This window comes from Neophocaena asiaeorientalis, unplaced genomic scaffold (assembly GCF_003031525.2).
Source record: "Neophocaena asiaeorientalis asiaeorientalis breed wild unplaced genomic scaffold, Neophocaena_asiaeorientalis_V1.1 scaffold503, whole genome shotgun sequence".
NCBI lineage: Eukaryota > Metazoa > Chordata > Mammalia > Artiodactyla > Phocoenidae > Neophocaena > Neophocaena asiaeorientalis.
In genome coordinates, this window is record NW_020173710.1 from 996077 (window position 1) to 1010053 (window position 13977).

Consider the following 13977-nt stretch of genomic DNA (forward strand, 5'->3'; position numbering starts at 1 on the left):
AAAAAAAAAAAAAAAAAAAAACCTTAAACCCCAAATCAAATTGTTTGGGTGTATTGGGAGGGGTAATGGTGGAAATCAATGATTTTCACATACATACTATCTATATACATGATTTTGCATTACCATTTTAAATTGTTGAAAAAAGCCATTTACAGAGACAGTTTATGATCATCAAATAGGGATAATGTATCCAGGGCTCCAATAAGAGGCCTGCTGTTAGGACACCCCCGTGCTCCAGCTTTGCTTCTTTGTCTGCCTGAGATGCCTTCCCCAAACTCATGCTCCTCCTTCAAGAAGGAATCCCTGAATCTTTATCTTCCTGATTGATCACTATTCCTGGCACACGGGAAAGCACTCAGTAAGTATTTGTTGAGTAGACTGGAAGCGAGATTTTTATAAGCAGAGTAGTGGTTAAACAAGAACTGTGTACTGAAGCCAGGATATATCCTGAAAAGTTTTAAAAATGCTGTTATTGATTCTGCTATGACTAAAAGCAGAGTTCAAAGTAAAAGGAATATCCATTTGTTAATTTGATAATTTTAGGCTATAAAGTCCTTAAAATGAAAAAAAATTAAACATACACATTGTCTTGTTAAAAATAAGCATATGTTGAAGAAAATCACCCAGAACACATACTTCCTTAAGTAAAATAAAGGCATCACTGACAGTGATGATGGATTGCTCTAAGGAAAAATCTCTGCTCTCACCTCAAATAATAATAATTTAACTGTTTAGTTGTCTCTCAACAACTTCCTAAGTATCTCCTTAAACTACATTTGGTAAATAAAATAGCCAAACTATTGTTAGAGTTTCTGATGTGTTTGTTTGATAAGTCTGCAAACTTATCAAAATGAAAATCTATTTAAAATGTGCAGTGTTACTGAAAAGAAAAGTTAAGAATATGGCTCTACTGACTAAAAATTATATGCATATAAAGCTTTTCAAATAGTTTCACTACTTTGTGGCATCAACTATAGAAGCAACACTACAAACTGTGCACGAAGACAAAGTAATAAGCAATATTACAATCTTAATTTTTGTAAATTATGAACTATGTTGATAAGAGTAAATAATTTCTAATAATGTTTATCTATAATGGTTGAAAAACTTTTTAAAATAATAAGCACATCACAATCCTAAGTCTCAAAAGCATGCCAGTTAAAGAAAGTCAACATTTCCTATGTTATACATTCTTTCAGTAATACCTATATTTTTTACAAAAATGTGAGTTGCTGAAAGACCTTTTAGAATAAGACATTTTCCTCAATATCCCAATTAAAATTAATGAAATAACGCTACTGTCTTGAAAAAAATCGTATTTATATCCTTTTATCTAAAGAGTTTTTATAACATTCACATGCGCACCATAAATGTTACAGGCAAAACTGAGATCCAGGCGATTACCTAAGTCGTTCCACCTCTTCTCCCTGAGTATTTGTAAATCTTGGTTACAAATACTTAGGGTAATCACGATAATATTTTGCTAACCAGAAGAAAACACTTTCGTGAAAAGCTAATCCTGACTCACTGAGATTATACCACACTACTTAAATTTTCCATGAAAAAGGTCCTTTATATGCAATTGCTTTAACTTTGTTTTAAATATCTTAAAGTCCAAAAAAGGCTCAACTTCAAACTTGAACCTTGTGACCCACTGCCATAACATGGGGACCAACTGTTTCCTTAAAGGTATAATTTAAGAGTTACGATATCTGCCTACTATGGTGGTATTAAAGAGACTTAGCAAACAGTTCAATACCTCTATTTTCATGAGTATTTTGAGAACCTTCTCATTCTCTAATTTAGAGTTCTTCTCATGGGTAATCTTAAATTCTAAAGTTTTTTTTTTTTTTTTGGCCGCGTTGCGTGGCTTGTGGGATCTCAGTTTCCAGACCAGGGTTGAACCTGGGCCACGGCAGTGAAAGCCCAGAATCCTAACAACTAGGCTACCAGGGAACTCCCTAAAGACTTTTTTCTTAAAAGAAAGGCAGGGAGGGAGGTATAGAAACATTTATACTGCAAGATGCCAAATATATGGTAGCAAGTCTAAATTACAGAAGCTAGCATGCAACTAAAAATTGTTATGCCTCAAAAACATATTTAGCAATTACGAAAATCCTGTGATGGAAGACATCATTAACTCATGTTATATAAAGTGTTCGTGTGTTACAAACTAACAACAGCATTGTTTTAGATTTATGTCTAACTTCATTACTTGGATGCAATGGTTGTCTGGTGGGGGAAATCCTTTCTTTTCCTTTATCTCATGTTGTACTACTAAGTAAAGTAAATGTGATTCTGACATGAGGGAATGAAAAACAGACTTCAGGAAAACAGAATTCATCTTCTAGGCTGACCCTAGGTTTTAGCTAGATGCAATTTAAATTTGGGGTTCCTGACTGCCTTTCTAAGTCTGTCTACTTCAACCAGTAGTTCAGAACCACTTCACGTCTTCAAAATCAAATATATGTTTTCAATAATCAGTCATTTCTCATGGAATTCTGAAGGTATACGACACTTGAGTAAAATACATCTTTAGCTAGCATATATTTATTCATTCATTCCTTATTCAGCTTGACCTAAGTCAGAGACACTGTTGAGCATTTTTATGTCTTCCACTACAGGGTCTGGCCACTTGGTTTGATGCTGTCCAGCCAGTAAACAAAAACATTTGTGTTTAGGGATTTCCAGAATCAACAGTTTTTGAGATTCAGATCTGTAAAGCACAGACCAACATAACTTGTATTCCAAAAAGGGTGAAGAAGCAGCAACATGGAGCTTAAACTGATACTCTAAACAGGGAACAAGCATTAGCCAATTGATTAATTAGGACCAGGTTTTTGCATTTGTCAACTAAAATGCATTTGTTTATACTGAGGCCTCTGTAGTATATTAGCCGTTCCTGACAGTGTAAGATAGACTCCTTGAACTTCACAAACACCAAAATCAATCCACTCACTATGCCAAGACCAAAACCTGTAGGGAAGACGTGCGAGCTGAATTCGCTCAATCATCAGTGAGTACCGAGAAGTGATGACTTTGCTAGATGTTACAAGTATACAACAGAACACATGTTCCCCAGCCACAAATCCCTTAAAATCTAATCGGGCCGACTGCGTATTCACATATGAAACATGAGTAAGCGTAAATATATTGCTGCCGTTAAGCCTTAACCATCCAGAATCCTAGATAGCCTAGTGTTTTTAAAAATTAAAAATTAAATTGAAAACAACTGGGATAGGTTAACTCTTAAAAATATTAAAAGTCACTCGTTTTTCACCTTTTGGGGGCAATGTTTCTGCTCTTTATCTTCCTCGAGTCGAAAACGAACACAAACCTATTTAAAATACCTCGCAGTCACCATAATGCACAACATCTATTGTGATAGGCCTCCAACGGAGATATAGCAAGGTGTGCAAGCAACAGCTGTCATTCCTCACCCCTGCCTGACTCCCGCCCCCACAGGCCTCGACATGGAACTTGGGTGCTACCAAGAGAAAAGGGGCTCTTCTTTACCTTCCGATGTATACCAAGAGAAAAGTCCTATACCTTTTTTTTTAAAACATCTTTATTGGAGTATAGTTGCTTCACAATGTTGTGTTAGCTTCTGCTGTATAACAAAGTGAATCAGCTATACATATACATACATCCGTCATATCCCCTCCCTCTTGCGTCTCCCTCTATCTATTTTACATTTGGTAGTGTATATGTGTCCACGCCACTCTCTCACTTCGTCCCAGCTTACCCTTCCCCCTCCCCGTGTTCTCAAGTCCATTCTCTATGTCTGTGTCTTTATTCCTGTCCTGCCCCTAGGTTCTTCAGAACCTTTTTTTTTTTTAATTTTACATTCCATATATATGCATTAATATACGATATTTTTCTCTTTCGGACTTACTTCACTCTGAATGACAGACTGTAGGTCCATCCAAAACGTCCTACACCTTGAAGCTCTCCAACTTCAGCATGCCTAAGAATCATCTGGGCTGAATACTGAACATGTACAAGTCTGGAAGTGAGAAGCAGTACTCTGTATGTTAAACAAGGACTCCAGCTGATTTGCAAGCCTGGTCCACTCAACTTGGAGAAACCCTGCTTTAAAAGTCAAGGTGGCCCACCCTCACTCAGGATGACCCCGGTCAGAATGAGGTTCTGTTTTCTGTCTCAGTGCCTGGCCTTCCTCAGCGTATCAGCATTGGCTGCTCACCAATCGTTGTCTGTCCCCACTGTCCATGGCTATTATCTTGCCCTCCCACTCTCCAGACCCTTCCAGGTCTGGGAGAGTCTGAAAGCAAGGTCTCCAGCTGGCGGACAGATTTGGAGGCGGACAAACAGACACATGCAAAGTGGGAAACTGTGAAGTACAGCAATTAGGAAACAGAGGTAGTATGAGTTACCCTGATTGTGCAATACAGGGTAGAAGTTAAAGACTTGTTTTAAACTTTTTCAATGAGGAAGGGTGCCGAAGAGGACAGAGCTGGGCACGTGTGATCTGCTTGTAGCTCTGCCACAAACTGTAACCTCTCGTGTTATCCTCCGTAAAATAGGGAAGATGCCAGACTCACAGCAGTGTGATGAGGACCAACTGAACTTGTGTTTGTGAAAGCACATTGGAAAATATAAAGCACAATACAATGATGTGTGGTATTTCTCTGATGAAATAATTTCTTTTTTTGTCTTAATAAACACACTACCCTAGACGTTATTGAAAGTTTCTTTGATGACTGAATGGCTTCTAGTACCTCAGGGTCCTTTTTATGAAAATAAATTCTCATTGACAAAAAGGTAGAAGAAAATGCAGACCCTTAGACATACCCTGAAGTTGATTTTTTGAATATATCCTTGAAATCGGCTTGTTTTAAAGATAATTGCCTCCGTCTCCTGAAAGTGGAGTGCAAAAAAAAAAAAAAAAATCTGGTTAATTGTGGCTTTATTGTATGTAGTTCAAAATTTTCAAAGCATACTCTGCAAGTATTTTAGCTATAAATTAATAAACCATATTTATAAATCCTGAACAGTTAAGACTACACAGAACAATTTTAAAATATGTGAATTAACTTAAAAAAAAACCCTTAACTAGCAAACCATAAGATTCTATTTGTTTTTATCTACACTCTCTTAATGTTTCAGAAAGTCTGGAATAAAGATTGACAGTGAATACAACATTTATTGGCAGCTGATCTAAAAGACTAAACTAGACAAATCTGGACACAAGGAAACACTTTTCCAGTAAATATATACTCAGCCTTGGAATGCTTTGTCATTTTCTAGCTTTTTAAGCCTAAAGTTCAATTCTTTGCTGATATACTGTTTTGCCATAAAAACCAGAAAGCAAATGGCACAAGCTTTCAGAGAACAGATGGCTAATGTTCTTCTAGGTTCATTTACTACTTTTCTTATTTTCATACTGCTTGTAATTAATAAAAACATATAAATAGATGTATTGTTTCCTAACGAGAAGATTTTGTTTTTGTGAAGTTCTGTCATATACCTAACTCCTTTGGGCTAATACAAAAGGCAACGATGAACAGACATACTTCTGGTACTGCCTCAGGAATGCAGTTTTAAAAATAGAGACTACTACAGAAGCACTGCAGTATATGCTGTCAACACGCTTAAAACATTAAAGTATGCTGGCAGGTGTTTGAGGAGCTCTAACACAAAATTCAATTTATTTACATTTATTTCATTTATGTTGCTATTAGCTTAGAGAAAGTAAACATTGCTAATCATTACCTTTGTCTAACTTTTTCTTCAAAATAAACAGATTTGGTATTTTTCTGGGTCATCTCACAAGCACTATTGCATTATTAAAGTCACAACTACATCAGTCATAGTCTAATAGTATCTTTAAAAAGACCTTGGCAGAAACCTTATCCAGAATGTTATTCTACATCTAATGACTTGTTATGCAAAAGGTAGGTAGCAAGTGTTTCTTTTTAAATGATAAATTCAAAACAGCTTCTCCTTAATGGCAATACTATTTCAAAGTCTACTTTCACTATACACACAAAAATTATTTTTGAATCATAAAAAGCTACAGTGGGTTAAATTCATATTTGTCATATCTTAGCAATAAACCTCACCAAGCAAATAACAATTATATATATTTTTGGCTTAAAAATACATTAAAGTATCTTTAAATACAGATTATTTTATATTCCTATTAATATTATTCCTTTCTTTTGTGTATTTAAGAAGAATCTGGTGTGCCACCTTCTGGTAACTGAGTGAAATTATGTATCTTCACACAAGTCACTATTCTTTATTTTAACTTTTAAAAAAATATATATTTCTTAACCTGTATTACATTTAAGCTATATAAATAAATCTATACCATAATCTGAAATAAAGTAGAATTTCCCTAGTGATGTTTTTTTAAAAATCAAGCTTTACACATGCTTCCTATGATTTTTCCATGGTTACCAATATGTCTCCTGAATTCTATAATACATATAAAATTGATTTTTGAACACCGTTTCACAGCCACATATGAAAACAACAGGCTTGCCATTTTAATGAATAAGTAACAGCAGTATATAAAGAAAAAGAAGTTCTCTTACCAATAAGCCCATTTTTCTCTTAAGGTTTGAACTCTCATCATTTGTCATGTTCTTGTGGATCCCTCTCTCATCAAATTCTCTGGAGTTTTAAAGTTGAGAGCTGTGATGCACAGCTAGGCTCCTCTACATAGTAGCGCACCCCAGTGCATCTGCCTGGTATAACACTTTATGCATTCAAAACCTATGCACCGCACACCTTCCCTCGGTAGGAAATTGTAGTCAGCGTGGTTGAACTATTTACATTTCTTATCTTAACTCCCGATCCGATATGAAGATCAGAACCACATGAATCTCGAGCTTAGTTACAGTAAACTGAACAAGAACAGTGCGTTCATCTTCAGAGCAGAGGTGGGGTGAGACAAATACTAACACCAGGAGATCCGACTGAGAAAAAAAAAACCAAACATGTTGATCTTGTTTTTTCAAGGGTCACTGTCCTGATATTTGTCATATTACCTTAAATCTTTATTAGCTTTAACTCTTCCCTCTCCCAGTCCCTAGTAGCCAACCAATAACTCCTATCCTTTATTCTTTATCAATTTTCCAGGAATCTAACCCCTACTGTTTCTTTGTTTTTTAACAAATGAACTATTTCCCAAAAAATGCATATAACTGGCCTCTCTGCGTCTCCCGTCTTTAATCTAGCAATCACATTGCTTCTAGATGACTCTCTTAAAATACAACTATACATGGCGTAAATTAAATGTGCCGAAAATATTTTATTCAACAAATATCCGTCAAGAACTTGCTACACGTTAGGTAGGTACTCTGTTAGGTGATATGGATGACATGGTGAATAAGACACAATCCCATGCTTTCAGGAAGCTTCTAGTTGAGTGAGGGAAGCAAACATGTACTCTGACAGCACAAAATATGGTGTAGAAGTTTTAGCAGCATAAGCCCAGGATTCTACAGCAGCAGAGGAACAATGAAATTAGTGCTGCAACCGAAGCTGAAGAATGAGGCATTCACCAGGTGGACTCCAGAAAAGGAGTCTGTGCAGAGACACACACAGGTTCGAGGATTACAACATGTTGGAGAATCAGGAAAGTCTTCAGTACAAATGGAAGGAGCTTCAGGTGCATGGTGTTGAAGGGAGTGGGTTTTAAGATACACAGAACCATATCACAGAAGACCTTACGTGCCAGCAAAGAGGTTTGGATTTTATCCTATGAGCTATGAGAAGCCATTTCTTGAAAGAGTGGATCACTCAAGGAATTAAACAACTACGCCCAACACGCAAAACTCAAGACAAGCCGGCCAATCTACTCTTCTAATTCACAGCCTAGTATCTCCTAACACCAACTTCCCATTCTATACCTCACAAGCCCGCTTTGTTCTTCCTCTCCTTTGCTCCAGAGGTCCTCCTGCAAGAAATCCCTTCCCCGGTCCACGTTTCTAAACTCCATTCATCCCTCTAGACCCAACTCAAATTGCATTCTTTTCTGTGATGTCTTCCATGGTAATCTGAGTCTACAGTTTATAAATGTTCCTCCATCACATGGACCATACTATGCATTCTTCCTAAAGCACATAATGCACACAATGTTCAAGGAACTTTTCTGACACTTTATAAAGTGAAGCAAGATGGCAAGGAAAAGACACTGAGGCAAAAGCCAGAGCATGAGGGTAAGTGGCCTAAGAAAGTAAACCTCCCCAGACTTCACGGTACACACTAATCTCACTAACTTTCTTCATCACTCTCAAGCCTAAAAAGCAAAGAATATGGATGTAAGAGAACTAGATCTGGATTGGGCAGCAACTCTGCATTACTATGCAACATTGTTGGCTGTACATATCACAGCTCTGGTTCAAAACCTCCAGAGAATTGATAAGAAATGGATACCAACAGAATAGCTAAATGATGGAGCTGTGATCTTTGGAAGAAAAGAGTTGGGGGTGGGGGAGCTGTTATTGTTGCTTTACTACTTGCAGTAAAACAAGAGGATTCACCTGAAGGTCCATACCATAAACAAAAAGGATTCATGAAGACCACAGAAATAGATGGGAGAGTGAGGACAGGGGATTGGATCCAGAAGGTTTAGAATCTCATGAAGAATTAAGGGAGAAAATCCAAGTGTAAGAAAGGGGTTGTTAAAAAAGGGATAATAGTGTTAGCTGGGAGACTAATCTAGGATAAGAAGCTTTACCAGAGAAACGTGTGCTGGGGTGTAAATATTTAGTGTTCTCGTGCTGTGGAACCACACCCCATTATGCTCAGTGTCAAACGGACAAGCTCTCGTTGAAGTTGGCATTTAGCATTCAGCTTTGTCTCATCCTTTTTACGTATACATAATTTCTTACATTTATGCAATGATGCAAAAACCATGGTGCTTTCTTTCATTTGCCAATAAAAAATCTTTTCATCTTCTTCAAGCACTTTACGTTAAAGTGGGTTAAGAGGATTCTGCCAATAATTTCAAAAAGTAGTTAATACTTTAAAATATTCTCTCAATGACTTAAAAATGCCCTAGATAAAATCTATCTACACCTTCTTGTTTATTGAGTGCAAAAACTGACCACTTTTCCTTTCCGCTAACTTGTAAGGAAAAAATTCAAATACAGAAAAAAATGGAAGAATGTGATTTTGGATGTGTGCCACACTTTTCTCAAGAAATCTTCAAAAAAGGGCAGTATTTAGGGGACATAAAAATGATTTAATCCACTGGGTCTTTGGAAGAATGTTTTAAAACTACGTATCAATGGTACCATAGATTTTATTTATTTTTATTTATTTATTTTTGGCTGCATGGGGTCTTCGTTGTTGCGTGCAGGCTTTCTCTAGTTGCGGCGAGCAGGGGCTACTCTTCATTGCGGTGCACGGGCTTCTTATTGCGGTGGCTTCTCTTGTCGTGGAGCACGGGCTCTACGTGCGCGGGCTCCAGTAGTTGCAGCACACGGGCTCAGTAGTTGAGGCTCACGGGCCGCAGAGCACGCGGGCTTCAGTAGTTGCGGCACATGGGCTCAGTAGTTGCAGCGTGCAGGCTCTAAGGTGTGTGGGTTTCAGTAGTTGTGGCACACGGGCTCAGTAGTTGGGGCTCAGGGGCTCTAGAGCGCAGGCTCAGTAGTCATGGCACACAGGCTTAGGTGCTCCGCGGCATGTGGGATCTTCCCGGACCAGGGATCGAACCCGTGTCCCCTGCACTGGCAGGCAGATTCTTAACCACTGTGCCACCAGGGAAGTCCGGTACCATAGATTTTAAAACAAAGAGAGAATAAGCCAGACCATTTCAACATTTAGTTTTGTGGAAAACAAAACAATTGCTAGAGTATTTCCCTCAGACCTGGCAGAAAAAAAAAGCAATAATCATTTTATATTAGCTTTGAACTAGAACAGGTGTTTTATTCAAATTCACATGAACTAGTTCATCTAGAAGTTGTAAAAGGCGAAAAGAGGGTAGTAACTACCTCCTGGTAGTCCACAGTAATTGGACATTAGTTTTGATGATAGGGTCTATATTAATCAAGTATAAATAATTCACTTACATTCTATTTAAAATAGCATCATCATCGTGTCATCTCATGTATAGCAGTACTCTTCTCATTTCTTCTTTCATCCTCCTTCTTACAGCAGGATGAGTTGGATGGTTTATAGAGTTTTCTGTTGTGTGGAAATATTCTTAGATGGTATATTTTCAGAAACATTGATCTAAAGAAGGGATGGCCAGGGGTATTTATATTGGGAGCAATTGCTCATATGTCTATAGCCCAGAAGTGTATATTTCAGGTGAATTATCAGATTCCAGTAGTATGGCCACTCTATCTCATGGGAAAGGTGGGGTCAAAAGGAAGAAAATGAATGGAAGCCTCCTTTTCTGTTACTAATAACTCTGCCTGTGCTGTCATTGGCTTGGGAAAAACGGCAAAGGGAGTAGAAGGCCACTGTTTCAAAACTTCCCATTCCTAGTTGAATGAGTCATAACCGTCTTATATATTCCTAAAATGTAACAAAACTCAGGTCATACCACTATATGGTAACACAAATGATTGAGGCTAAGTCATGAGTAATTCAAACTACCTAAGAGATGTCAATTATTCAAGGTTGACGATAAAATATAACAACTCATAGCTTACCAACCTAAGTCTTAAATTCATCACTATTTAATAGCTATAGTGAGAATTGGAAAGAAGCTAAGTTACACATGGTAGACGATTGGGAAGGAAGAAATTTTATCATGTTAAGTCTGGAAACATAGACACAAGCTAAACGACATTCCACAGTCAGAAGGGCAGACATACGGAGTTAATAAAGCAGTAAGAATATTTCCACTTGTCAATAACTTTTCAACCTAATTTTCCTATCTAGATACTCCACAAAGTATTTTACTTCTCTTAAGTGTTAAGTGATTGCCTCACCCAACAGAATTCCAAGTTAAAAAGTTTATTATACTTGTTAATTTTTTTTTTTTTTGGCGGCACCGCGTGGCATTCAGGACGCGGGATCTTAGTTCCCTGACTAGGGATGGAACCCATGGCCCCTGCTGTGAAAGCGCGGAGTCCTAACCACTGGACCGCCAGCGAAGTCCCAATACCTCTTAATTTTTAAGAGTCTCGTTTTCATTTTCACCCCGACCCTGAGGTGGGCAGTGCAGATGTTAACATCCCCATTTTCCTAGTGAAGAGACACTTATTAAATGACTTGGCTCAAGTGACATAGCTGCTAAGAGAACTGGAAAACAAGAATTTAGGTCCCCTGACATCTAATTCAGTGTTCATTAGTCACCTCTGTATTGTACTAATATTTATTTTAGGGGGAAAAGAGACAAACATGACTCCTGAACATCACCAAAAAGGGGTCTTCTCACACTGATCATGAGGAAGTAAGTGGCCACAGGACGGAAAGAATAGGCCATGAAGATATAGGATGCTATATGACTAAAGGTGCAGAACGATCCACGTACACCTATGGCAGAAATACCTTCCCAAAGCCAATTCGCAGAGCTCTCTTATGTCCCTCAATTAGCAATTTCTTGCAATAGACCTCAAATGCGCCATACTCTCTCACACCCCAGTGGCCTTACATATGATATTATCTCCACTTGGAATTCCCTGCCCTCCTTGTCGACCAAAGCCAATTTCTACTCATACTTAAGTGTCCAACCATACCTCCTTCCATGAAACCTTCCCTCACATCCCTTAGCAGATTCTGGTGCTAGGTTTTGTAAACTCCCATGGCACTTCGAATATTACAGCTCCTGTCACCTTGGATTATAACTGTTTCTATAAACAATACACTAGACTGTAAACTCCTGAGAGTGGTGGTTGGGTCTTTCTTATGTTTTTATTACACTTTACTCAGGGCCTGTCACATATAGTAACCCAATCATAGGAGGCAATTTTAGTGAAATCAAGTCAGCAGAGGTAAGTTCTCTCTTCTACAACTAAGCATTGTTTTCAGATGATAATTAAGCAAGAAATCATTGAAGAGTCTTATCCTTCTAAAGGTGTTCAGAACGAGCCTTCCCAAAATGTACCACTTTTGTATGAGGATTATTTTGAGCTAAAGGCAATCAAGATTCTGCAGGCTCAAGAGAAACGTTTGCCCCTCCCTTAACTACCTAGAAGAATTTAAATTGGGGGTCTTTTCCAGAATAAGTTATTACTTAGAGATAAATTTTATCTGAGTGGCCCAGTGTATGTCAGGGCAAACACCTAATTACCCAACATCTGCTCTTCTTATAGTTATGTGAATTACCCTCCCATCCTTGGAAGCCCCAGGGCCCTATCCCATTCCCTAGCTCAGGATGGCATATATATGTCATTTTACCTTTCTATCTTTGAACCTCTCATGTATGTGGGGTTCTCATACATACAAAATTAAATTTGACTTTCTCCTATTAATCTGTCACATGTCAATTTAATTTTTTTATTTTTAATTTATTTTTATTATTTTTTTAATTTTTGGCTGCGTTGGGTCTTCCTTGCTGTGTGTGGGCTTTCTCTAGTCCCGGTGAGTGGGGGGTACGCTTCATTGCGGTGCACAGGCTTCTCATTGCGGTGGCTTCCCTTGTTGCGGAGCATGGGCTCTGGGCGCTCGGGCTTCAGTACTTGTGGCACACAGGCTCAGTCGTTGTGGCTTGCAGGCTCAATAGTTGTGGCGCGCGGGCTTAGTTGCTCCGCGGCATGTGGGATCTTCCCAGACCAGGGCTTGAACCCGTGTCTCCTGCATTGGCAGGCGGATTCCCAACCACTCTACCACCAAGGAAGTCCTTCACTGTTGCTCTTTAAATGATACTGAGGTACTCTCTCTCTTCAGACTCAACAGAATATTGGTTTGATGGCATCCAAGGAATGTTGCCTTCCATCAAGCCATCAGCCGATGCGGGCACCCTGTCAGTGTACCCGGAGGGGAATTCAGGATGGATTAAGATACATATCTAAGGAATAATTTCAATGAGCCCAGACTCTTACATCTTCCCATACATAGAAAAGCACTAAAATCATTAACTTGAGATTTTTGTCTTTTGTGATTAGCAGTAATCTTCTGATGTCCAGCTACATGCTTTTTCTTTTTAAGCAAAAACTCCTGTATATCGTGGCTCCTCCCTTACCTCTTTGGAACAGTTCCTCAGAGCTCTCTGAGAGGCTGTCTCCCAGGCTACAGTCCTTAGTGAGGTCCCTGAATAAAACATAACTCATAACTTTTAGGTTGTGCATTTTTCTTCACTTGACAGATGGATGGAGACTTGAATGGCTCAATAACTGAGCTGAGCAAAGGAAACAGCTACAATAAAGAAGGGAAATGTCAATTATCTTTTGCCTAAATCAAGACAGTATTCTTTTTTGAATTTGATTTTATTTGTTTTTTATACAGCAGGTTCTTATTAGTTACCCATTTTATACATATTAGTGTATATATTTCAACCCCAATCTCCCAATTCATCACACCACCCACCCCCGCCACTTTCCGCCCTTGGTGTCCATATGTTTGTTCTCTACATCTGTATCTCTATTTCTGCCCTGCAAATCGGTTCATCTGTACCGTTTTTCTAGGCTCCACATATATGCATTAATATACGATATTTGATTCCAGATCTTAGAGGAAATGCTTTAAGTTTTTCATCATTGAGAATTATGTTTGCTGGGGGTTTCTCATATATGGCCTTTATTATGTTGAGGTAGGTTCCCTCTACGGAGAGTTTTTATCAAAATGGCTGTTGAATTTTGTCAAAAGCTTTTTCTGCATCTATTGAGATGATCATATGGTTTTTATTCTTCAATTTGTTAATATGGTGTATCACATATAGAGTCGCTTGTAGTAGTCTCTTAGGATGCTTTGTATATCTGACGTGTCTTTTGTAACTTGTTTTTCATTTCCAATTTTCTTGATTTGAGTCCTCTCCCTCTTTTCCTTGATGAGTCTGGCTAATGGTTTATCAATTTTGTTTATCTTCTCAAAGAACCAGCTTTTAGTTTT

General features: G+C 38.2%; 1 protein-coding gene across 5 annotated transcripts in view; it reads right to left on the reverse strand.

The window, feature by feature from the left end:
* KLHL13 (kelch like family member 13) overlaps window positions 1-13977 on the reverse strand; it is a 168452-nt gene that overhangs the window by 64627 nt on the left and 89848 nt on the right. For 2 of the 5 annotated variants that reach the window (XM_024750599.1, XM_024750600.1), the window contains one exon: window positions 4813-4878. The exons of 2 other annotated variants lie outside the window; for them this stretch is intronic. In XM_024750599.1, the coding sequence (XP_024606367.1) occupies window positions 4813-4878 (66 nt within the window). Of the gene's footprint in view, window positions 1-4812; window positions 4879-6560; window positions 6637-13977 lie in introns of those variants that run through there. One more of the 5 variants, XM_024750601.1, reaches the window with a different exon arrangement.